The sequence below is a fragment of the Dipteris shenzhenensis genome, chromosome 26 (assembly GCF_047967505.1).
Source record: "Dipteris shenzhenensis isolate YYH24624 ecotype China chromosome 26, Dip_SZ_1.0, whole genome shotgun sequence".
NCBI lineage: Eukaryota > Viridiplantae > Streptophyta > Polypodiopsida > Gleicheniales > Dipteridaceae > Dipteris > Dipteris shenzhenensis.
In genome coordinates, this window is record NC_141621.1 from 37163262 (window position 1) to 37187937 (window position 24676).

The 24676-nt window shown below is 45.7% G+C and overlaps 1 protein-coding gene and 1 pseudogene across 1 annotated transcript in view; one reads left to right on the plus strand and one right to left on the minus strand.

The window, feature by feature from the left end:
* Window positions 1-24676, minus strand: part of ASG3 (SNF2 domain-containing protein / helicase domain-containing protein) — a 125253-nt gene that overhangs the window by 77555 nt on the left and 23022 nt on the right. Inside the window, exons 4-5 of the mRNA XM_087397638.1 lie at window positions 12976-13110; window positions 740-914 (exon numbers count right to left, since the gene is read on the minus strand). Coding sequence (XP_087253764.1) covers window positions 740-914; window positions 12976-13110 — 310 coding nt within the window. The remainder of the gene's footprint in view (window positions 1-739; window positions 915-12975; window positions 13111-24676) is intronic.
* Window positions 18030-19373, plus strand: LOC147885023 (uncharacterized; annotated as a pseudogene).

Below are 24676 nucleotides of genomic sequence, written 5' to 3' on the forward strand. Positions count from 1 at the left end.
CTCCACATGACCCAAAACTGTAACAGGCTCAAAAACAACAAAGTGAACATCAATCTAAACGTCATCAAAGCACTAGGACCAAGAGAGGCATACTTGACCTCGTAAAAGCCCCAAGCCAAACAGATCGACAATAGGGCCTTCCATCTGTGAGAACCCAATCCAAGGGTGAAGCTGCATCAATCTGTTAAATTCTTCTTTCAATTCGTCTGAGGTGACTTACCAAACAACTGAAACTTACAATCATCCGGAAGGTTTTTGAAGCGAATATATGGCTCCAAGATTTAAAAAGGAGTCACCAAAGATCTATGACTTGGCAGCACAAGTATTTCTAAGAGATCTTGGACTGATACTTTATCAGCACGTACAGCAGGAGCGACCTAGCCTGCCATCTAGGTGTGCTACCCATGTAAGGATAGAAGCAACCTATCTTTGCAATTTCAATGTCTGCCATGAGAAGGTCGTCCCCAAGGAAAATGAGGGCAATGCACATGCACAGCTTCACACGTGTATCCTAAGTACATGCATAAGCAATGGCTTCCTCTCTTGAAAAGCTGACCAATAAAATTCATTGGTTTTCAATATCTAGTCTGTCAATGCCATGTGTATTCATGCTTTCACGAAATGTATATTTAGGTAGAGAAGAATTATTGTTTTTTCAAATTTAACACATTGACATCACAGACCTGAATTTTCTACCCAATGTGAGGATTTCAAGGGGACCTTATATCAAAAGACGCACCATGAGATGCTGTAGCTGAGAAAGTCAACAGAAATTTGTCCAAATCATTGAACACCAATGGCATGCAGAAATGTAGCAGTGCCCACAACTCAGACAAATTGTTCTGTACTGGGGTCCCTGTGAGTAACAATCGCCTAGGGATCATAAAGCTCTCCTCCAAGGTTTTGTAAAGTACCTGTATTTAGATGGAAATTTTATTCTTCGAGGGCTACTTCACTTGTTCAAAAATAGTAAGGCAAAATTAACACACTTCAAACTTACCCCTCTTAATCATTTCAAAAGAAACATGATCTAAAACACAAAGTTGAAACAAGGCTAAGAACTTAAACCAAACTAAAACTAAACCTGTTTTCCAGATTTGTTCTTACAAACCCATTGCTGAGACTTACCTTCCTTATATAATTTCCTTATTTCTAAAGATAAGATGTTCCCCTTATTAGTGCTTTGAACCTTCTTATTCGTTCTTGAAAGTCTCTTGAAAGTTGTTGACAATTCTCCCATCCAAGTCCATGTTAGCAATCCATCCGAAACTTCTATGACAGTTTAACCAGAAATAAATCCTCCTCATGAAGTCAATAAAATTACAAGGGCAAGACCCCTTTGCAGGACAGCAAAGAAAATATGGAGAAAAAGGAAATCCACATGCTCTTGACCTTTGATGTTAACAACCTTACACAGTACAAGACCAAAAGGATAAAAAATAAAGCCATAGGTGCTCTTGACCTTACATGTCAACATATATCTAGAGGAATTTAGAATGCCCTAATGCATGACAGCAATGACATTGACACAAAGACCTTGACATGTTCATAGATACATCTCTCTCTCTCTCTCTCTCTCTCTCTCTCTCGACACAAAGACCTTGACATGTTCATAGATGCATCTCTCTCTCTCTCTCTCTCTCTCTCTCTCTCTCTCCAAACACTTCAGGTCTTTTGCATCAACTACTACAGACACTTCAAGTCTTTTGCAATGAAAGTGGGCTGTAAGTTAATGTCACCAAAACCAAAATGATGGCAGTATGCACCACCCAACCTGAACATCCTCCTGTTATCAGCTTTGAGGGGCAGCCCATTGAATATGTCAATATCATCTGCTTGAAGGGCCCAGTCTTTGAGGAGGTCTATAATGTCAAGACAAGGTACTTGCTCACTTAGTAGCTCCAAATGTCACTCAAGCAATCTTTCTATGATTGATTATGTGTTTGTCAGATAGATTACTTTGTTTACTTGTCTTACTCCAATATTGTAATCGCATGTTCCCCTTTGGGGACTGCTTCTTCTAATATAAACATATATGGATTAATCCCCAAAAAAAAGTATGCGCATGTGTGCAAATATTATAAAATTTTTTTTTCCCCAAAAATCTTGATTTAAAAGCCACTATCTATTTAATAGTATTTAAAATTAGGGACTTCTTTGTGAACAAAAGGGTGTGAGCAAGAAGGAGAGCAACGTCAGTTGTATTGCAAAAGAGAGATTCACAACATACAAAACTAGGGGTTTTGTCAAAGTGACAAAACCCTAACTAACCCAACCACTAACTACTAACTGTAGTTGGGTGTCCTAACTGTGGTTAGGAGAGGAAACCTATAATGAGGAAAAAGCGCCCCTAACCCACTTATTAGTCATACACTGGTCACTGCCATGAATTATGGCGATAATTCCAGCACCCCCCCCCCCCCAGCAGTGCCAATGTGATGATGTACAAGGAAAAGATCAATCACCAAAAGCAGATAAGTTCAAGGCATTGTGGAATGCCTCAAACTTCTCACGTGGAAGTGCTTTGGTGAAGATGTCTGCAACATTGTCATGTGTGGAGACATAGATCATACTGATCTCCCCTGCATGCAACTTCTCTCTAACATAATGATAATGAACCTCAATGTGCTTCGTGCGAGCATGAAACACAAGATTCTTTGCAACTGCTATAGCACTCTGCCTATCAATGAGAATTGGAGAAGGACCCTCCAATGATAGGTGAAGATCAGCAAATAAGCGGCATAGCCACACGCACTCAACTGTTGCTGTGAAAGCTGCTGCCCTGTACTCGGCTTCACATGAGGAAGTAGCCACAGTAGATTGTTTCTTACTTAGCCAAGAAATGCAAGCATGTCCCAAAAAGAACAATTACCACTTGTGGACTGCCTTGTGTCATAATCTCCAGCCCAATCTGAGTCACTGTAAGCATGCATCTGCAAGTCACCAAGATGCGTTTTACAGCTGCCAATGTGCTGTCTTTGGGCTGTGCATATACCTGCTCACTTGAGATACTGCAAATTGAATATCGGGCCGTGTATTGCACAAGGAAATGAGGCATCCAACATCCTGGATGTAGAGTGTGACATCTACTCATTCACCTGCATCATACATAGTAAGCTTCAGCCTTGCTCCATGGGAGTGGCTGTAGGCTTGCAATCTTGCATGTTGAACAGATCCAAGAGCTTTTGCACATACTTGGATTGACCCAACCACTAACTACTAACTGTAGTTGGGTATACTAACTGTGGTTAGGGGGAAAAACCTCTAACGAGTTTAAAGTGCCCTTAACCCACTTATTAGTCAATACATTGGTCATTGCCATGAATTATGGCAATAATTCCAACACCCCCCTGCAGTGCCAATGTGATGATGTACAAGGAAAAGATCAATCACCAAAAGGAGAGAAGTTGCGAGCATTGCGGAATGTCTCAAACTTCTCACATGGAAGGGCTTTGGTGAAGATGTCTGCAAAATTGCCATGTGTGTAGACATAGATCATACTGATCTCCCCTGCATGCAGCTTCTCTCTGACATAATGAACCTCAATGTGCTTCATGCAAGCATGAAACACAGGATTCTTGGCAACTGCAATAGCAATCTAACTATCAGTGAGAATAGAAGGACCCTCCAATGCTAGATGAAGATCAGCCACTAAACGACGCAGCCAAACACACTCAATTGTGGCTGTGAAAGATGCCTTATACTCAGCATCACATGAGGAGGTAGCCACTGCAGATTGTTTCTTGCTCAACCAAGAAATGCAAGCATCACCCAAAAAGAAACAATTACCACTAGTGGACTACCTTGTGTCATAATCTCCAACCCAATCTGAGTCACTGTAAGAACGCATCTGCAAGTCACCCCCCCTGGGAAACATCAAGCCATAAGACTTAGAGCCTTGCAAGTAACGAAAGATGCATTTTACAGCCTACCAATGCACAGTCTTTGGGCTCTGCATATATCTGCTCACTTGTGAAACTGCAAACTAAATATCAAGCCGAGTATTGCACAAATAAATGAGGCATCCAACAGCCTGGCTGTAAAGTGTGGCATCAACCAGTTCACCTCCATCATACATAGTAAGTTTCAACCCTGGCTCCATGGGAGTGGCTATGGGCTTGAAATCATGCATCCTGAACCGATCCAAGAGCTTCTGCACATACTTGAATTGAGACATAATGATGTCGCGTCTCTCTTGTATGAACTCGATCCCCAAATAAAAATGAAGCAAGCCCAAATCTGACATATCAAATGTGGCTCTCAACTCAGCCTTGAAATCTCCAATAATTCTTTCATTTGAACCTATGAGCAGCATGTCATCTACAGAAATAACGATGACCAAAATATCCTCCCCATCCTTCTGAATGTAGAGGGTACTTTCAGTTGGACTATTAGTGAGACCCTTGTTGGTCAGAAAGGCATCAATCTTCGAATACCAAGCTCGATCGGGGAGCTTGTTTCAGCCCATACAAAGCCTTATTCAACTTGCAAACTTGATGGGCTCCACCTGACACCTCAAAACCGTGTGGTTGCTTCACATAAACCTCTTCCATCAAGTCTCAAAGCAAGATCACAGAGTTCTTTCCATCGAGTGACATTGATCGTCCAGTCTCTAGCCGCCGACGTGACAGAGACCCCGACCCGACGATCGCAGCACGACACCCGAGACATCGAGGGGACACACAGATCACTCTGGGAGACCTCCCGTCATTGTTTAGACCCGGGATACGTCCCACGGGAGTCGCGGTGGCTCTAGTCTTGCGTCGAGCCTCGTCCAGGAGACCGAGACGCACGGCACCCCTTAACAGGCGCAAGCGTCCCATCACCGGCTATGCACCAGCCAGGGCGACATGACATACGGAGGATTCCGCTCTGCTCCAGTCCTTTTCTTTTCATTGTTACATCCAGATGTATTTGATTATGTATGATCAGACTTAGGATTCAGCATGGGTGATGATGCTCGTTTCAGTAGCTCCACCCTTACTGTGATTTATATCAGGTTTTCTTTCAGGTGCATAGACCCATCGGTCTTCCGAAGACTCTAATAAAATTTCTTTCTTTCTTTCTTTCTTTCTCCATTAAGGAAAGTTGTTTTTATATACAACTGATGCACACACCAATCAAACTGTGCAGCCATGGCAATCACGGACCCGATAGTAGTCATCCTAGAAGTAGGAGCAAAAATCTCCTCATAATCAATGCCCTTTTTCTCAGCATAACCTTTTGCAACCATCCTTGCCTTGTACCTATCAATAGACCCATTTGGCTTTCGCTTGACCTTGAAAACCCATTTGGTACTTACGGCATGCTTCCTTGGTGGCAAATCCACACGATTCCAAGTCTGATTCTTATCAATGGACTGCAACTCATTCTTCATGGCATTCATCCAATTCACATTATCCTGAGCCTCCTCAAATGAGTCAGGCTCTTCTTTATCCAAAAGTGAACCAATAAAAACTAAATCCACAAAATGCGACCCCTCTTGTCTTTATGCACTATGAGTTATGCCACTCTCCTTGAGAGTTTGGAGCAGCCCATGAGGAACTGATTTCGATGCGTGTATTTCTGTCCTTGGTTGGCAGCATCTTCCACTGCCTATAGTGGAACTAAATCAGGTTAAGGCTGAATCGGGACATGTGGAACAAGAGGAGCTTGCTGTAAATTCTGATTTTCAGTAGGGATATCAACTCCAGAACCCAATGCAATGGGTAGCAATCCCTCAAAAACATCATCCGAGATGGAAGAAGCTGGAACATAAAATTCAGCATGTGTATGCGTGGAATTTTCAGAAAAGATTACATCTCTCCTAACAAAAATCTTGCGAGAAGCAGGATTGTAGGGACGGTAACCTTTGCTCTTTGCACTATACCCAACAAATATGCACTTAATTGCCCTGTTGGGCAGCTTATGTCGGAACTCAGCAGGCACATGGGCATATGCAACACATCCAAAGACACGAAAATAATCCTTTGAAGGCTTTCTACCATGCCAAACTTCCTAAGGAGATTTTGTTCTTAAAGCCTTAGTGAAAGCACGATTCAAAACATAGTTGGCACACATGAGACCATCAAGCCAAAACCGGTGAGGCAACTTTTTGCTTGTAAGCATGCATCTATCCATCTCCATAAGAGTTCGATTTTTCCCCTTAGCTTTACCATTTTGCTTAGGGGTAAACCTCACTGTAAGCTGATGTGTGATGCCCTTCTCTTTCAAATAAGCGTCAAATTCATGAGACATATACTCCCCCCCTCTATCTATGCGTAGAATCTCAACCGTGATGCCTATTTCATTCTCAACCTTGGCAACAAAGTGTCGAAAATGCTTAAACATATCTAATTTTTTCTTCAAACCTTAAATCCAAGTGTAGTTTGAGTAGCCATCAATAAATGTGACATAATAGAGATAACCACCCAATGCAAGAGTCCCCATGGGACCACAGACATCACTATGAATGAGCTGTAATTTTCGAAGAGCTCATACTGCACCATCCTTCTTCAAGGGAAACCTATGCATCTTCCCAAGTATGCACTCTTCCCAAGCATGAGGGGGAGGTGACTCCAAAGGAGGCGAATCATCAACCATAGATTGTTTTTGAAGTGTCATCAAGCTGCCATAACTCATATGCCCATATCTAGCATGCCATAACTCCGCATTCTAAATAGCAACTGTGAAACTGCAAAGACCACGAAACAGTGGCCAGATAGTCTCAAGGCATAGTCATCTTCCCTATCTCAAACTACACACTTGTCATCTTCCAAGACAACTTGAAATCCTCTTTTATTGAGAGAGGATGCTGAAAGTAAATTCTTCTTGATTCCAAGTACTAAAACACATCATGAATTCTGAAATTTGTGCCATCTATGGCTATAAGTACAATCTCACCGATGCCCCAAACAGAATAAGAAGAATTATTGGCACAAGACACCCTTTTTCCAGAAGTGATGAATGTAGATAATCAAACTAACACTTCCTCGAACTGATATGTTCGGTGGCAGCACTATCAAAGTATCAATTATTCAATGTCTCATTGACATTGAAAGCACACAAATCCTTAGAAGAATCATAACTACAAGTAAGAAAAGCATTGCATGTTCACCAGCTCGTGAAGCCGTGTTCTTTCTGGTTTGTTCTTCCTGCAGCAAAAGTCCTATCAACTCATGAAAAGTGAGAGGGTTGCCACCCCTCTCAATGACAAATTCAATGAGGTGTGAAAGCCAAGATAAGACTCAGGAAGAGAATTCCGAGTGGTAATGACCATCTCTGAATCTGGAATGGATCTCATCAATATTCAACAATTACTCTCTCAAATCATGAAGTTTAGTGAGGTGCTCAGACATAGAGTCACCCTCATCCATATGAGTATCAGTCAACTTTCTCTTCAGGAATGAGACCCTAGCATCATTGCAGGCTGAAAACATTCTATCCAAGATATCCCAAGCTGCCTTCGAGGTCTTGCAAGATGGAATGTATGGAATGATAAACCTTTTGGCAAAAAGGGAGATAGCTGAAAGTGCTAGTGCATCACGTGAATCCCACCTTTTCTGATCCTGTGTAGGAACAGCCGCTGCAGCAGCTGCTGCACCTAGCATTTGTCTTGCATCTTGAGCTTGTCCTCTACCCTTTCCTCCACCTTGTCAAGGAGGAGTGGCAGGCACAACCACATTCTCTGGGTGTGGCTCATCCCCATTGACATGGTCCCATAAGTGTTTGCCAACTAGGATATTGTGAACCATGGGAGTAGTTGGTACCATCCAACTTATCCTCCTATGTGAGGACTCCAAACACTTCATTGGAATGGGCCATAACTGCCAAAGAAATTGAAATTGCAGCCAATACCGACCTAGATCTCTCTGCAAAACACCTGCAAAAATCCAAAAGCCCCAAATATAGGAAAATGGGTGTCCAAAACCAAAGGACAGCTTGCTGTCTCAGGCTATCAAAGGCTCAAAATGCACCTAAATGTCCTGCAAATGCCCAAAAACATTGTAATGTCTGCAATGTGACTCAATCTGAGTCCAAAATTGCCTGCAAAGTGTCCAAACACTTCGTACACTGAGAAATTGCAACCCAATCACAAGAGCCCCAATTTGTACAAGGAAATTGCAATCAAAAGAGGGCAACTTTCCCAAAAGCCCCAAATTTTGACCAAAATTGCATTCCTCCTACAAAAGCCCCAAATTTCTATGCAAAAATTGCAAGCAAAACCAAAAGCTCCAAATTTTGGAGCAAATTCTGCAAACTGATTGCAATGTTTGTCACGTACACAAAATGCCCCAAATTTTTGCTCCAACAAATCTGCCAAACAATGGCTCACACTGCCAAATGCACCTACGAAAGGATCTTGGAAGAAAGTCCTGCAAAAACATTCTAGCAAGAAAAACCTGTACTGAATGTCTGCTCCCAAGAGCTGCTGGGATAGCGATAGCTTGCACGATCTAAATGTCTGCTTCCACTGAAGCTGTTTGAAGAGGTAGTATGGCAGTACTCTTGTACGGAATGCAGAGTAAAGGTCTGTACGGAGCAGACCGGTACAGTCGCAATTGTGAGCTATAATTGTGTACGGAGCAGTTGAACGACGTCTGTACTGCATGCAGGTACGTATAGCATACTGTAGGAGATGCAGGTAGGTACAGACAGCGTACGAAATGCAGGCAACAGGCTGTACAACTGTATGGACAGTGTACAAATTGGAACATGTAGGTACGGACGTACGGCGATCAGCAGGTAGGTACGAACATACGGCGAGCAACAAGTAGATAAAATACTGATATAAGGCGAGCAACAAGCCAAGCACTAAATTCCGTACAGTCATACAGACTGTATGGACAATGGAGAAGCTGAGGCAAACTTGACAATGGGCGTCAGATCCGGGAGCAGAGGCAGGTGAGGGAGCAATGGGCTGGAGCTAGCTGGCTCTGATACCAAATGTGAACAAAAGGGTGTCAGCAGGAAGGAGAGCAACATCAGTTGTATTGCAAAAGAGAGATTCACAACATACAAAACTAGGGGTTTTGTCAAAGTGACAAAACCCTAACTAACCCAACCACTAACTATTAACTGTAGTTGGGTATACTAACTACGGTTAGGGGGGAAAACCTCTAATGAGGGAAAGGTGTCCCTTGCCATGAATTCTAGCGATAATTCAAATATTTTTATGCCAATAACACTCCCATAGATCCTAAAGGGTCTCAAGTGGACTTCAATACAATCATATCATGTCATCTCTCTCTCTCTCTCTCTCTCTCTCTCTCTCTCTCTCTCTCTCTCTCTCAGGGCACTAGTAGAGGAGGCGAAGTCACGAAGGCAACGGCTTTATTGTTGCTTCGTGGACTTCAGGAAGGCATTTGATACAGTTCCGCGATTCAAATTGTTTCAGAGGATTCGCGAGATGGGCTTCAGTGGAGAAACACAGTGGGCTATCATGGCTTTGTATGAGAGGGTCGCTGGTCGGGTTCGGACACGTGAGGGGCTCTCAGAGGAGGTATGCAGCACGATTGGGGTAAAGCAGGGTTGCCCGCTCTCTCCTACTCTCTTTGGACTATATATTGATGAGCTAGAGATGTTCGTACAGATGACAGGCGGTGTGGGCTCTACTCTCTCAGGATCCTCCATTCCTATCCTCCTGTATGCGGACGATGTGGTTCTCATTTCCTCTACTGCTCAGGGCCTCCAAGCACATATTGAGGCACTCCACAGGTTTTGCCAGGACAGGGGATTGACCGTAAACCTTGGCAAGACCAAGGTTATGGTTTTCAACACCTCTGATCGTATCTACAGCACGGATGAGTTTTGCTTCACTTATGACGGACAGCCCATTGAGCTTGTTAGAGAGTACACTTATTTGGGGGCAGTTTTCAGGGGACCGATCTTTACCATGACATATGCAGCACGAGATAGGATTAGTAAAGGGTATGCTTCGTTGGCTCATCTTGAGCGTCAGTGTTTTCAGTCCCACTTTCAGCATCCCGATACGAAATCCCTGCTATTTGACACATTGGTGAGACCAGCTGCGATGTATGCAGCTCCTTTCTGGGCAAGAGACCTTGGCGCTGCAGATTGGAGACGAGTAGAGAGGTTACAGATCATCATGTTCTCTCGGCTCATTAGGGCCAAGGCTACAGTTCCGCACGAGATCATGCTAGCAGAGTTTGGAGCTACTCCCCTTGCATTGGATGCAGCGTTTCAGTCGGTCATGTATTTGCACAGGGTTAGGGAGTTTGGAGACTCAGCAGCAGGCAGAGCTCGGTTGCCATGGTTAGCACTTGCATCTTCTATGGAGTTGGCACAATCTGGGCCCGATACTGCTGGTACTTCAGACTCACTAGGTGGCTCACATCTCTTGGACTAGACATGGATAGACTGCCTCCCTTTCGATACAGCATAGATGCCCCTCATCTCGAGTTGACTCGCCACGAGCTTAGTCAGGTCACGAGAGCAGACTTGCTGCAGCTTCATACGTACCGCACTTGGATTTATCCCACGCAGCTTCCGACGAAGATGGCCACATATCGTGACCACTTCCTTCGGATCTCAGAGGATGGATTTGTCATTCCACCAGGCTACACAGGTATCCACATGTCCCACTCACTGAGGATTGCCCTTGGCCAGCTTAGAGTCTCTTCGCATCAGCTCGAGATAGAGGCTGGTAGGATGCGACGCATGGAGGATGGACGGCGTCCAGGCCGAGAGACCAGGATCTGCCCTTGTTGCACCATGGGAGAGGTGGAGTCAAAGGAGCACTTCATTTGCAGATGCCCGCTATATTATGAGATCAGAGGGAGATTCCACTGTCTCTTCACGGATGGCTTTGGACCTCTCTCACGAGTGATGGATTATGAGGATCAGCATTGCCTAGCTCTTTATGTCAGGGAGGCCACTATGCTTCGACGACACTACCTCAGAGACCATCAGCACAGACCGGAGCGTGATAGAGCCCAGCCCGATAGAGCTCAGACACACGCTATACCAGATGACAGGTATCAGGAGGAGCACGAGGAGGTCAGAGCTCACACAGGACACATGCCTCCACCCTGTGGATGTACATATGAGATGGTTTGTAGACGCCGCAGGATCTTGTTACATAGGGGACGTACTCGCCGCTTCATCTCCAGACGATCCAGGATGATGGCAGCTTTTCGGAGGAGACTTACTCATGGAGATCTCGCCCTACCAGCCGCTCACCTCACTTTTGCTCAGATTTGTACTCTCATAGCAGGAGGCAGAGTCGATGGACAGGATTTCCAGTATTATTTTGGTTCTCAGACTCCGTGATACATGGACTTGTATCTTTGCATTGACATATTGTACTCATCCCCCCATTTTGCACCCAGGGGCGGTTTCCTTGCATCTAGCTTACTTTGTATTTAGGCTCGGATTTGACATTATGTACTTTCACTTGCATTGTATTGCGTAGCACTTAGATGATATTCGACAATGCCTCTTCTTTGTGGCACGTTGATTTTGTGCTATCTTGTACGCAGAGTTCTTGATGTCCCATGGGCCCATTTTGGCCTTTAGTGGACAATAATACACTTTCTTTCTTTCTTTCTCTCTCTCTCTCTCTCTCTCTCTCTCTCTCTCTCGGGCATGACATATTCTAGTATGGTAACTACTAACCATATGTACTCAATGCCAAACCTTACCACAATTTAATGGTCTCAACATAGCCGAGCACAAAGGTTGCAACTTTGCTCTTACAATCATGTTTTTTGGGGTAATGTTGATGCTGTCATTCTCTCAACCTATTAGGGAGTTGGGGCCATTGACCCTATCACCTTTACATGGTTGAATATAGAGTAAGGTCGTGACTGTTTAAAACTCCAATTTGATTGGGGGGGGATAAGATATCAGTTAAAGCAAAGACTTATAGTTAGCATGTTGGTCCTTAAAGTTAGCATGTTCATCACTTTTACCCACCAAAATCATCTTTTGAAGGTGATTACTGTCAATCCTCTTATTGAAGACAAAGCACCTACAGAGGCGCACACAGACGCGTTTCCATAACTTTAAAAAAAACTAACGGGTGCGTCTATTGATAAGTTCTTCAATCATTTATCGCATGAACAATGAAAAGATGAACTCCATACTTTTTAAATGTAGGGGCTCTAAATGTGAAACAGGTAATTTGAAATATCAAGAAAACCAAAGGAAGAAGTGAAGAGCAAGAAGAAATGAAAGCAACCAAGGAGAGAAAACTCAAAGCAACAAGAGTAGGGAGTGGAAAAAGACATAAAAGCCAGGTAGGTGATGCTAGGATAAAGCGAGGCTTAACAAAAAGTATGGATTGGGGGATTGGAAAGGAGAAATCCATAACACATTGAGCATGTGCTTGGTGGGAAAAAGGAAGAACATAAGGAGACCTATCTGGAAAAGCATCAAGGCAGGGGGGGGGAAAAGGGTACAGATAAAATGCAAAGAAAGATTTTACCCTCTTGAAAATGCAGCTAAACAGACCCTCACTGTGCTTGAAGCAGTAATGCAAGAAGGCCTATGTGGAGGGGAAGGAGGGGAGAAGTCCTTTCAAATAAAGCAATATATGAAATGGAGGCTGCCCTTAGACTAAGAATGCAAAAAACGGGGAAGGGGGGCAAAGCTCTAAAAGCAGCAGGCTGGGGACTAGTGGCAAAGCCTATGACCCTCCGCCTTCTATGCTGCTCCAACAAGAGAAGGAAAACAAAGGAACGAAGGTGCCAAAGATGATCCCTGCAACAAAGAACACACAAAAGGAAAAGGCCAACACGGAAAGAGTGTACAGGAGAGCAGTAGAAAGGGGAAGTGCAAGAGTGACCAGGACCAAATTGAATTCTTGTGTCTATATTCCTTCCTTTGCTTGGCTTTCACATTTTCCAAATCACTAAAATGTGTTCCTATACTGTCCTCGACTATTGGGAAAAGCCAGTTCATTTGCGGACGGCAGGGGGAAGAAGCAAACAGAGGAGCTCCTTGTACTAGAGTCATATGATAAGCAATACGTACACTTGAGCAGTTTTTTAGCCTTTGGGCCTCGTCAATGACTGTGTATCGCCAACGAAATCGTGAAAGAAAAGCCATGTCAATCATTGCTAGCTCATATGTTGTCAATAGAACATCAAATGGCAATGACGGATCAACCTGTTAAAACCAGAGTCAATCAATTTCATCAATGACTCGATCAGTAATATGCCAGACAGACTCTGCATTTTGACAACCACCTGCCCCAAAAAAAAAGATGGAAAACCATTTCTTGGACAAGAAAACATCCAAACATTTTTTTGTTCCTATAAATTGTTCATTGGGGAAGGGAAGCACTGCTACTGCACCTAAATCACCCTGACTCTTCAATAAACTCGTAAAGCACTCCTCACTATGCTTCATAATTGTTACGCAGCTTAATACAAGTCCATGTTTCTGTAAGCCACCCAAAAAAACATTGCAGCACAGCAGTGCTTGTCCAAGACATTCCCCGACTAAAGGAAAACTCAACATAGGTGCCTTCAGTTTTTCTTTTTGGGAGGGGGCAAGAAATGAGCTATTAAGTAGGACCAAAATACATGAAATTAGGATAAAATCCTGTGAAAACCCTCAAATTCGTCATGTAGTCATTAACTGAGGCCCACGTAAACAATCCAGAAAGAAATTTTATTGACGTCTACAAAATACTGAAGGGCCTATGAGACTGAAAAGAACCAGATACAATGAAAGCTAAGGGGTTGGATGGGTGCAGCCACTAGAGGGCAGCCACACCCAAGGCTTGTGTCTCTGACAAGAAATAAATAAATACATCACACTGTTGCCTGCGAGTGAGAGAACCAAAATGTAAAGAACAACGAGGGGAAGTCCTTGCCATCGGCCTACCGGTCAGCTATCCATCCGAGTGACTGACCTATGTATGCTGACTATGGGACCAACTCCACTAGTCAGCTGAGGATAGTCAAGATGAAATTGTTTGACAAAGGCGTAGATCTGGTTCTGTTGTTGAGGAAGAAAAGCAATGATGGATCGTTGCTGATGCTCAGCAAGATCAGTTATCCAAGTCCCTCCCTCCTCCTCTATAGTCTTTGAGAGGTAGCTCGTCCTCTGACAAGTGCTACCGTCACTCCAGTGGTCTGTCCCCCAATGTCAAATAGGGAGGACATGTCTATACTCCTCATGTGAGTGTCCACCCGGGTTGAGTCTATTAAGTCATGCACTCCGGATCTCTACTACGTCTAATCCCCTGCTGCCCTTGGCTCAGGTCACTAGAGAAACAGCCAATGATGTAACATGCAACGGTAATCTGATCGTGTAATTCACAGCAAGACCTTCTTTAAACCTTTAGCAAGGAATGAGCGTTGTTAACCATAGAGAGAGAAAGGAGATGAGGGTAGAGAGAGAGTAGAGTCGACAACCGATTGGGTCCCTATACCCACTGAGGACCCCCTCCCCCAATCAGGGGAGAATTTGCTTTATACTGAGAGAACTGAGAAAGAAAAAGAACACTCTTCGAGAGAGCACGGAACGCACTTCTAAAGAGCTCACTGTGCACACGTATAGCAAACCCAAAGACCTGAGAGGCAAAGCCGACCAGTACCGAGACCTTGATGCTGTCCACACTGACGATGTAGGACGCTTCTACAAGGCAAGGGAGAGGCTTGTGCTGTCTATCGGAAATGCAGGGTTACTGCGTGAGTGAGAGAGTGATAGCTGAGAGTAATAAATGCTGAGAGAGAGCTGAGATATGACTGAGAAACTAGAGCTAAGAAGTAGGCTGTGTAGCCTGTAAAGAAAACTGAGAAAAGCTGAGGAGACAGGTCCAAACCTCTCTCTATTTGCTGGTCCAAACCTCTGATTGTTGTGCTGCGTGGACACCTTCAGATCAGGCTGAACTGATGGCCAGAAGACTGAGGCTAGAGCAGGGCCAGAACTGAGGATCTCAGGGGCTGCACAAGGAGGCTGGAGTGGAGCTTGTAGGAGAGCTGAAGGCAGAAGCACTGAATGAGGAAAGAGGGCAGCCAAGGGGCCCTTTTATAGGGCTGGACTGAGGAGGAGGAACATCTTGGTGGTGACCTTTGGTCTGGCCAGAGGGACTCTATGGCAGCACCCTCGAATCCCACGGCCCCTAAGGTCCTTCTTTCTCCATCCGACAAACAACAAGTACAACAAGCAATTCAGTCCCTCCAGGACAAGGCGATTGTGGGCACAATTGTAGGCCTCACACCCACAAGGTGATAGGTGCGAGAGTGGATCCAGGCGAGCTTGGCACTAGAGGGTGACCACATTTAGGAGGTCACCATCTATGGAAGAGGCGTTTTCCTCATCTAGCTGAGCTCCTCCGATACTACCTTGACACTTGTGGAGCAGAGCCCCATCCTCCTTGGCCTGCATTTGGTGTACCTCTTTCCTTGGTATGATGGCTTTACAGTGGCTTTACAGTGGAGGACATGGAGACAACACACCATGTTCCACGCTTCCCGGTTACGCTCCGCTTCCCAGGGCTCCCAAAGGAGTATAGAGCCATCCTCCCCTCCATTCGTTGAGCATTTGGCACCGTGCTTGAGTCCCCTCCAGATTCGGCTCAAGCAGTGGTAGCAGATGACGAGGTCCCAAGGATCAGACTAGTGGTTAAGAGCCTAGAGTTGATTCTCCTAGAGACCCTTGAAGGGGGTACACTTCACCCGCGAGTAGAGATTTCTGGGTTACCAGGCCAATGTCTTCGGTGCAGACAGATGGGTCACCTACCTAGCGATTGCCCCGTGGCCATGGCCGGCCGCCTCCCCCCCCCAACCCCGCAGAGCACACCAGAGTCCAGCACCCCCCCCCCCTCAAACAAGAGCAGCAGAAGTCTCAGACCCCCTCGATGACCCCCTCAAAAGGGAACTGGACCCTAGTTAAAAAGAAAAAGAAACCAAACAAACAGGCCCGCAAGCGCCGCAGGTAAAGGGCCAGATGCACAGAGAGAGAGAGAGAGAGAGAGAGAGAGAGAGAGAGAGAGGGTTGTCCGAGAGGCACCTAAGGAGGAGCAATAGCAGGAGCCCTTATGTGGAGACCCACCTCCCTCAGCGGAAGGGGCCACCGCCCAGCCAGATGATCCTCCCATGCTGAAGATTCAGCGTCCGCATTCACCCTTGCATCAGCAGCAAGCCCCAAGAGCTCCTGATGAGGCGATGGTGGACGTTAGCCGGGCAACGACTGAGAAGGAGCGGATCCAAAGCCCCAGCGAGCCTGATTAGCAGGGGGGCCTATGGTCGCCCCTATTCCCCCCCCTCCCCCTCCACCTCCAGATCCCTCCCCCTCTTCCTCTCCACTCCCCCCCTCCCTAACCTAGGTTCCATCCGCTCCCTCCCACCCCCTCACCCCTCCTACTATGATCACTCTCACCACCCGCCCCCTTCCCTCCGCCTCCCTCCCTCCCCCGCCACCCCCCTCTCCCTCCCTCCCTCCTCCCTCCCTCCCGCCTCCCTCCCCCGCCGCCCCCCTCTCCACCTCCATAGCAGGTTCTTCAATCTCCCTCTGCTCCCCTGCTTCAACACCCCTCCTAGTAGGCAAGGGTAAGACGATGCCCCCTTCTCCTTCCTCATCGCAACATCAAGTCCATTCAGGGAGGGAGCCAGAGGGACGGGGCTCGTCCTCCCTGTCAGTAGATGTCACCACAATGTAAATATCCTAAGTCAAAGTACAGTTGACCATTTATTTGATCATAATTAAAGAATTTTCCATCTAGGTTAATTATGGTCAAAAGAGTTCTTCTATGTCGAAGAATTGACTACGGTCAAAGATACTTTACTTTAGTCAAGTAAGCCTGACTTCGACCAGGAAGACTTGGTTTATACCAAGGTTAACTGCGGTTAACCAAGTTGTGCCAACTTCGGTTGGAGAGTTGTGCTAACATCGGTTGGAGAGACTTGACTATAATTAAGGCACCTCGACCCTTGGTCAAAGCCCCTTAATCATGATCAAAAGCGTCGACTCCGGTCAACCAGAGAATATATATATTTATATATTTGTTATGTGTGCACATGTGTTCACTAAGGACACCCACCGTGACTAGGATTAGTCCACTGTTTATTATTTTTGCATGCAAAGCGCTAACAATTAATGGGTGCCATGGTGGTGCGCTTTAATTAATTGTTACAAGTACTATGAGGGGCTAAAGACCCAAGCAATTTGGAGCATAGCAAGCATTTCGGAGGCCACCCGCGTGACCAAGTGCTACGAAGATACAGTGGATTGAGTTCAGTTGGGAGCCAACCAAACCAGACCAGAACTAGTCTAGTTAGTGTAACCAGCCGGTTACCCATCCAATTACTGTCAAAAAAAAAACCCAAAACAAAGGACAGTTGCAGAGATAGTTTTGGCCATCAATTTTCACCTATCTGTCCCTGCCAGAAAAACAAAAGAAAAAGCAGAGAAATCAAAGATTTGCACGAGTAAAGAAATGCATGCCTTTGTGCTCGAATCAGATGCATTCTCAGTGTCATTTGCAGTAGCCAGAAAAGGGGCACACAGTTTTGAGTTCATGCCTGGCACTGGCACTGGCACAAATTACCTCTTGTTGGGGTAATTTTCTCTTTGAAAAGCAAAGGCTGTGTGCATCAGTTGCATACACAGTGTGTGTGAGAGCTTGCACATCTTAGAGAAGTTGTAGGAAAATGGCTCAGTCACCTATCCAGTGGGATTCACAAGATAGGGATGCACATCCAAGACAAAGAAATGTGCAGCAAACTCAGCAAGAATTTGAGCAGATGGTACGCATTCGTATGCAGATGGAAAAACTCAAAAGGGAGCCAAGAGCTCAGCATCTGTTTCAAGCAGAAACTATGCCTCATGCAGCTTATGATGTGCCAATGCCAGAGGCACACTCCCGTGTACAGCCCGAGAGAAAGGGATCTCATAGGGGACGGTCTCATAGCAGGAAGAGATCGAGGCATCATCACCGATCTCCAAGCCCTTCACCGTCTACTTCAAGCTCAACTTCTGTATCCTCTTCTTCTTCTTCATCAGATAAACCATCCAAGAAAAGAAGGAAACACAATAAGTCTAAGAAGAGCGAGTCTTCCAGGACCAAGTAATTCAAAGATGGAGGTAAATCTGTCAGGTTTATTACCTATAATGGACAATATGGTCATACAGAGAAGGCACTGCAGTTCATTAGGCAGTTTGATGTTGCATTTGGTACTGAAAACTTTTCAGAATCCTCCAAGTTGAGAATGGTCAGCTTGCACTTGACAGGGACAGCTAGTGCATGGTGGAGTGCACAGACCACAGATGGGTCAGCCCCAAAGAGGTGGAAGAGCTTCAAGAAAGCCTTCTACCAGCAATTCATGCCTAAACAATTCAGAGATCATGTCCTTCAAGGTTGGGACAGTTTACATATAGATGCAGGGGATACAGTGGAGGTGTACAATCAAAAGTTTTGGCATGCTTATTTGCAGGTTGAACCTTTCAAAAAGATCTCCAAAAGAACCCAAATAAGAAAGTACAGAGCAGGTCTCAGTTCAAAAATTCAGACAGTGGTGAATGCTCTGAGGGCGAAGAGCATTCAAGACATTATGCATTCAGCTTCCGTAACCAGTCTCGTGCAAATGCAAGATCCAACCACAATGCCATCCTTACAAGTAGGAGGTACTGAAAGGAAGAAACCTGATTTTTCAAAATCAAAAAAGAAATAGTATCCCAAGGTTGAGAAGAAAGGGTTTCAGCCACAGAAGCCGAGGGGTACTCAGCTTTCAAAGACATATAAAGGCAAATCCTCATTCACTCCTGAACAGATAGCTGAATTCTGCAGAGATGGGAAATGCTTTAGATGTGGGAAAGAGGGGCATATGGCTGCCCAGTGCCCTGAGAAGCCTTCGGGTTCTAAGGAACAGAAAAAGCCACAAGTGCCACCGAGACCAATGGTGGGAGCAGTCCCAGATGTTTTGGGTAGTACCTCAAACCCGAAGAAAAAAGAGCTTTTGCTATCATGGGGAAAGGTAAGAGATCAGGAAGCATTAATCATATTTGATCCAGGGTCTACAGACAATTTCATATCCGAAGACTTAGCCCTAAGATTAGGGATTAAAACTGAAGAGCTAGGCAGAGCTCTGGATGCCGATCAAATGTTCCATGGGAATCCAGTGCAAGTTACTCCTTTGATTGGAAAGCTTCGTGTCCATGTACAGAGATATTTAGATCAGGAGGACTTCTTTATTTCTCCTCTCAAGCAGCATGATGTTGTACTTGGTACACCGTGGTTCCATCAAAAGGAAGTAAAGATAGAATACCCTGAGAGGGTGCTGAGTTTTATCCATAGAGGGAAAAACCAGCGTTTAGTTGCCAAGAATAAAGGGGAAACTATCCCCATTGTATCTAATGTTACATGTGGTAAAGCAATAAAGTCTGCAACTTCCGCGTACATGGTTTTTGTAAAAGAATAAGAAAATGATATGCATGCTGAAATGAATGATGCAGACAAAGATAAATTTCAGTTTCTTGTGAACTATAAAGATTGTTTTTCATATGCTTTGCCAGGGGAGTTACCCCCAAAGAGACCAAAAGATCATCAGATAGAGTTAATGCCTAGTAGTGAGCCACCAAATAGACCACCTTATAAAGTCAATGCGACTCAGAGAGAGGAGATTATGGCTCAAGTGTAGGACTTGCTGTCCAAAGGGTTGATTCAACCCAGCTCATCTCCTTTTTGCTCACCGGTACTTTTAGTACAGATGAAAGATGGTTCTTTTCGAATGTGTATTGATTACCGTGCATTAAATAAGATGACCATCAAAAATAGATTTTCGATACCACGCATAGATGATGTGCTTGACCAGCTCAGAGGGGCAACAGTTTTCAGCAAGATAGACTTGAAGAGAGGTTATCATTAAGTCAGAATACAACCACAAGATGTGCATAAGATAGCTTTTCATACTACATTTGGGTTGCATGAATACTTAGCGATGCCTTTTGGATTAACAAATGCTCCAGCCACATTCAATAGAATGATGGATCGCATCTTCCGAAAGTACAGGCACTTCACGGGTACTTTCTTTGATGATATCCTAGTCTTCTCAAAGACAGAAGAAGGGCACAGAGAACATCTTGCTTTGGTGTTTCAAAAACTTCGAAGTCGTCAGCTTTTTTCCAATAGCAAGAAAAGTGAATTCTTTTTCGAAGAGATCCATTATCTGGTGCACATAATATCCAAGAATGGGATACATATGGATCCTGCAAAGATCCGAGCCATCCAAGAATGGCCAGACCTGAAAACTGTGCATGAAGTCCGTAGTTTTTTATAACTCTACTCTTATTACAAGAGATTCATCGGGCATTTTGCTGATATTGCAGCTCCACTACATGATCTTACCAAGAAAAATGCATCCTTCACATGGGGAATGTCACAGAAGAAATTACTCAATACACTCAAGGAGAAGTTGACTACAGAGCCTATCCTTATAGTCCCAGATCTTTATCAACCTTTTGATGTTGATTGCAATGCGCCTGTGGAGAGTGTGTTGGGGCTGCATTGCATCAGAATGGACATGTAGTAGCATACGAAAGCCGAAGATTGCGTGATGCTAAGAGATATTTGGGAATCTATGAAAAAGAATTGTTGGCTATAGTTCATGCTATGAATACATGGAAGCATTCCAAGGTGATTCTGCCACCTATCCTAAGGACCAAAGATTAAATATTTGCAGCTGATCAGTTTGTGAGAGACCTCCAAACAGCTTTCAGCCAAGTCCGGACAGCAATCGAAAGCTCTCAAGAAAAGCATAAAAGAGCTGCAGATAAACATAGGAGACAGTTAGATCTCAAAGAAGGGGATTGGGTACTTTTAAAGTTCGAGAAAGCTAGGGTCCGCAAGTTTAAAGGCAAACAAAAAGTGCATGCAAAGTTATCTCCCACGTACTATGGCCCTTTCAGGTTACAGAAAGAATAAATGAGGTTGCATACAAGTTAGCATTGCCAAAGCATTGGACAATTCACAATGCATTTCACGTGAGTCTTCTAAAGAAATTCTAGGGGCCAGAGCCTACAGAGCCAATAGCAGAGGATCCACCAGAAGTGGATGAGCTGGAGGAGGTCCTTCAGCCAAAACAGATTGTGTACCATACTGTACGCAAAGGCCTTTAGGGCAAGGAATTTTACAGGTACCTTGTAAAATTCAAGAATTATACGGCATTGGATGCCAAATGGATGGATGAAGACATGTTGTCCGATCATCCACAGCTTTTGGATGTTTACAAGGAATCTTTTCAGTTGAGGTCAACTGAATAGAAGCCGAGGGGATGTCACCACAATGTAAATATCCTAAGTCAAAGTACAATTGACCATTTATTTGATCATAATAAGAGAATTTTACATCTAGGTTAATGCCCACTCACTCCCTTCCTCTTCTTGTTCGTGGCGGAGGCTTTGGGCTATTAATTGAGATCACAGGTGGCGGGCCTCATAGGGTTGAGGCCAATCAGACAGGAGGAGGAGCTGCTTGACTCTGAGTTTGCAAATGACACGGCCTTGTATGTTGAGGGCAACACAGCGAGTTTGGAGAGAGTCAAGGGAGCCCTGGCTATTTACTACGAGGCCTCGAGTGCATGGATCAACTAAATAAAATCCATAGGTTTCTTCACAGGCTATGAGGAGACACAAGACATTCATGAGTGGGCGAGTGACTTTGGCTTTAGATGGATACTGCGAGGCCAGACAATGAGATACCTCAGATGCCAGGTTGGTATTAACATTACGGCAGAGCAGCAGATCGCCCCGATCCTTGAGAGTGTTCGGCGCAAGCTTCTCTACTAGAGCTCGGCCAAACTCTCCCTAGCAGGTCGTGCCTTAGTGGCAAACCAGGTCCTTCTTGCCACAGCTTGGTATATCGCCTCATGCTCGTGTTTTCACAGAGGATGCATTGGGCAGCTCCGACGGTTGGTTCACAACTTCCTTTGGGCAGGTTCGGATGGCACAAGAAATACTAGATCCCGGGTCGCTTGGCAGACGATGATCATGCCAAAGGCACTGGGAGGCTTGGGTATCGTTGATCCGGAGATGCAGAGTAGAGCCGTCCTGGGCAAGTTGGTTGTTCGCGGCCTCACCCCAGGTGCAGAGCCTTGGAAGCTCCTCTTACAACGAGGGCTTCTTAGGAACACCCCACGCACTAGGGGCAGTGGCAGCTCACACAAATGGATCTTCTCAGAGGCACCCCTCACGGGAAAGGGTTCCCCCTTGATGAGGAGTCTTCACAGGGTCTGACAGAGACTAGCAGGGGGTCTCATTCGTGCTCCGCCCAGATGCAGAGAGGAGTTTGAGCGTCAGCCCCTTATGTGGCACCCAGAGATCCGAGATCAAGAGGGGAGTATGCTCAGACAGCGGACTCACATTGGTTGGGCACAGTGGGACAGTGGTCCGAGCGGGTCCTTTGGCAGATGGAGTAGATTACCCATGGAGGCAGAGGCGAGGCTTGGTGCCGTAGCGCATCTGCAAGGGACAAGGCAACGGATGAGAGAGATTGACCTAGCCATCCCTCAGTCTTCGTGGGAGGGACTTCGCATATGGAGAGACAGCAAATGGTTGGGGCAATTTTCTCAGACTGGTGTCCCCTTGAGAATGATGATGCAACGAGGCAGCACACACCCTAGTTTCTTCCGTGTAGGACCTGGAGGCCTACTTCAGCTACTCATTGAGAGAGGCTCTGAGATGGATGGGAGTCTTGATGGGATTCATTGGCAAATGATCAGAGTGGTGGACGTTTGGGGAAGGAGTGGCACATTGACCCTCCCAGTATCTCAGAGCAAGATGCCCCCAGATGGCGCCTCTGGTTGTGGGAGAGTAGACCCTTGAGGGAGGTCTAGTGGGATCCAAGAGAGTGGTTTTGTCCCTCCAGGGGCGGCCTTGCCGAGCAGGTGGACAAGGTGCCCTTCTTTTCCTACACCACATAGATTGGCAAGAGGCTTTAGATGTGGACCCCCTCGAGGGAGAGACATTGGGTGGCCCAGAGAGTGCCCCGGGATGTCCGTTCCAAGTTTTGGACACGGTTACGGTTCAACTTGCAGCCGAGGAAGATATCCTACTTCTTCTGGCTGGCCACCCACGGAGGCTTGCCCATCGAACCGTGGTTGGAGTAGATGCGAGTGGAGGGGCACTGCCATTGTTGCTCTATTGGTTTCTTGGAGACGATCCCGCACTACCTTTGGAGATGTCGTAGCGCAGCGAGGATCTAGATGGGAGCCCTCAGGATCATGACCCATATGCAGAGTCTTCGGAGGGACTACACCTCGGGATGGTGGCTTGGTTGACTGAGGGAGGACACGCGTTCCAGATTGATGAGATCTCCCCAACTTACCAGATACAAGGTCAGAGCATTCAGAGGATAGCGCTCCATGAGGCAGTCCCTCCTGATAGCCTACCTCCTCCTCTGGAGGACAGCGTTTGGGAGGTGGTAGCCAGTATCGCTGCGTGGAACATTTGGGTGGCTCACTGCAGTCTCGTGATGGGTGAGCATCCGGTTCCACCTTGGGCTACCTTGGTCGCCATCTGGCAAGATGTCATCTACACCCTACGCTCCACCTAGGAGCATGGGACCCTAGGCTCTAGGGCGACTGTCGAGAGGCATGCTCGATTCTGCAAGGCTCAGCCTGCATGAGTTTTCTACATCTTCACTCCGTGAGGGATCTGCTGGTTGTATAGTCCCCCCACCTGGCTGTTAGCCCCAATACCAAAGATCCCCTAGGCAGTGAGCTGGGTTTCTCTGGAACAGGCCGGTCTTTTCTTTCAGCCTTTTTCGGTTTTTTCCATACTCAGCACCTTCAGGGCTGCTGTTTTGTATAAAGTCTTTCAAGCATTAATAGAAGGTTCCTTTCTTTGAAAAAAAAAAAAGGAATTAGGATCATGGAATCACCCGAGGGGGAATCTACACCTTCCAAATTCATGAATTCATGATGAAGGACTCAAGTTCGCTTGACATATAGGCCAAACAAGGTCGGTGAAACATACGACCTTGTTTGACCCCAATGGTGCTCATGATCTCCTTTGTCCATCCAACTGATGTTCTGACTCTGCCTGATTCCCGCTCATATAAACTGCCCAGATGATGTCCTAATTGTACCCATGATCAAGTAGTTTTCTAAATAGTTGGGCTCGTGATACTGTGTCAAAGGCTTTGTGGACATCAACAAAGCAACAATAACCCCGTTGCTACCATGCTCGCCCCTGATGTGGTCCAGTGTAGCATGAAGGCCCTGTGGCTATAAGTGTGAAGAATAAACCCACTCTCATGAAGGCCGCTCCTGGCCACTAGTGCACGTGAGGAACCTTGGACTCTACTCCAAAGGCCATGAGGGTATGTATGATATCCTACCAGATCATTACGAACGACTGAACTATGCATCTCAATCTCCAAATCTGCCATGCAATGAGACTAGCAATGACCTCGCAACACGAATCGGGGGAAGGTGCCGCGGGGGGGGGGGGAGGAGGGGGAGGGGGGCAATGATATCTATGCAAGGAGATTGGCACTGCATCTAGACTGATAAGCTGCAGACTCCAAGGCCAAATGGTATCTCAGACAGAGGTAAGGCACCAAAACCCGCCCCGTATGTTGTCCTATTGAGGTAGACTACTCATCTCTGCCAAGCACCTTTCTGTAGGCTTCAGTAGCTACAAGGATAACAGTACACCTCCTATGGCTCTTCTACTTTGCTGTAGATCTAGCCCTTTGGTATGTGCACCTGAAAGAACTTATCTG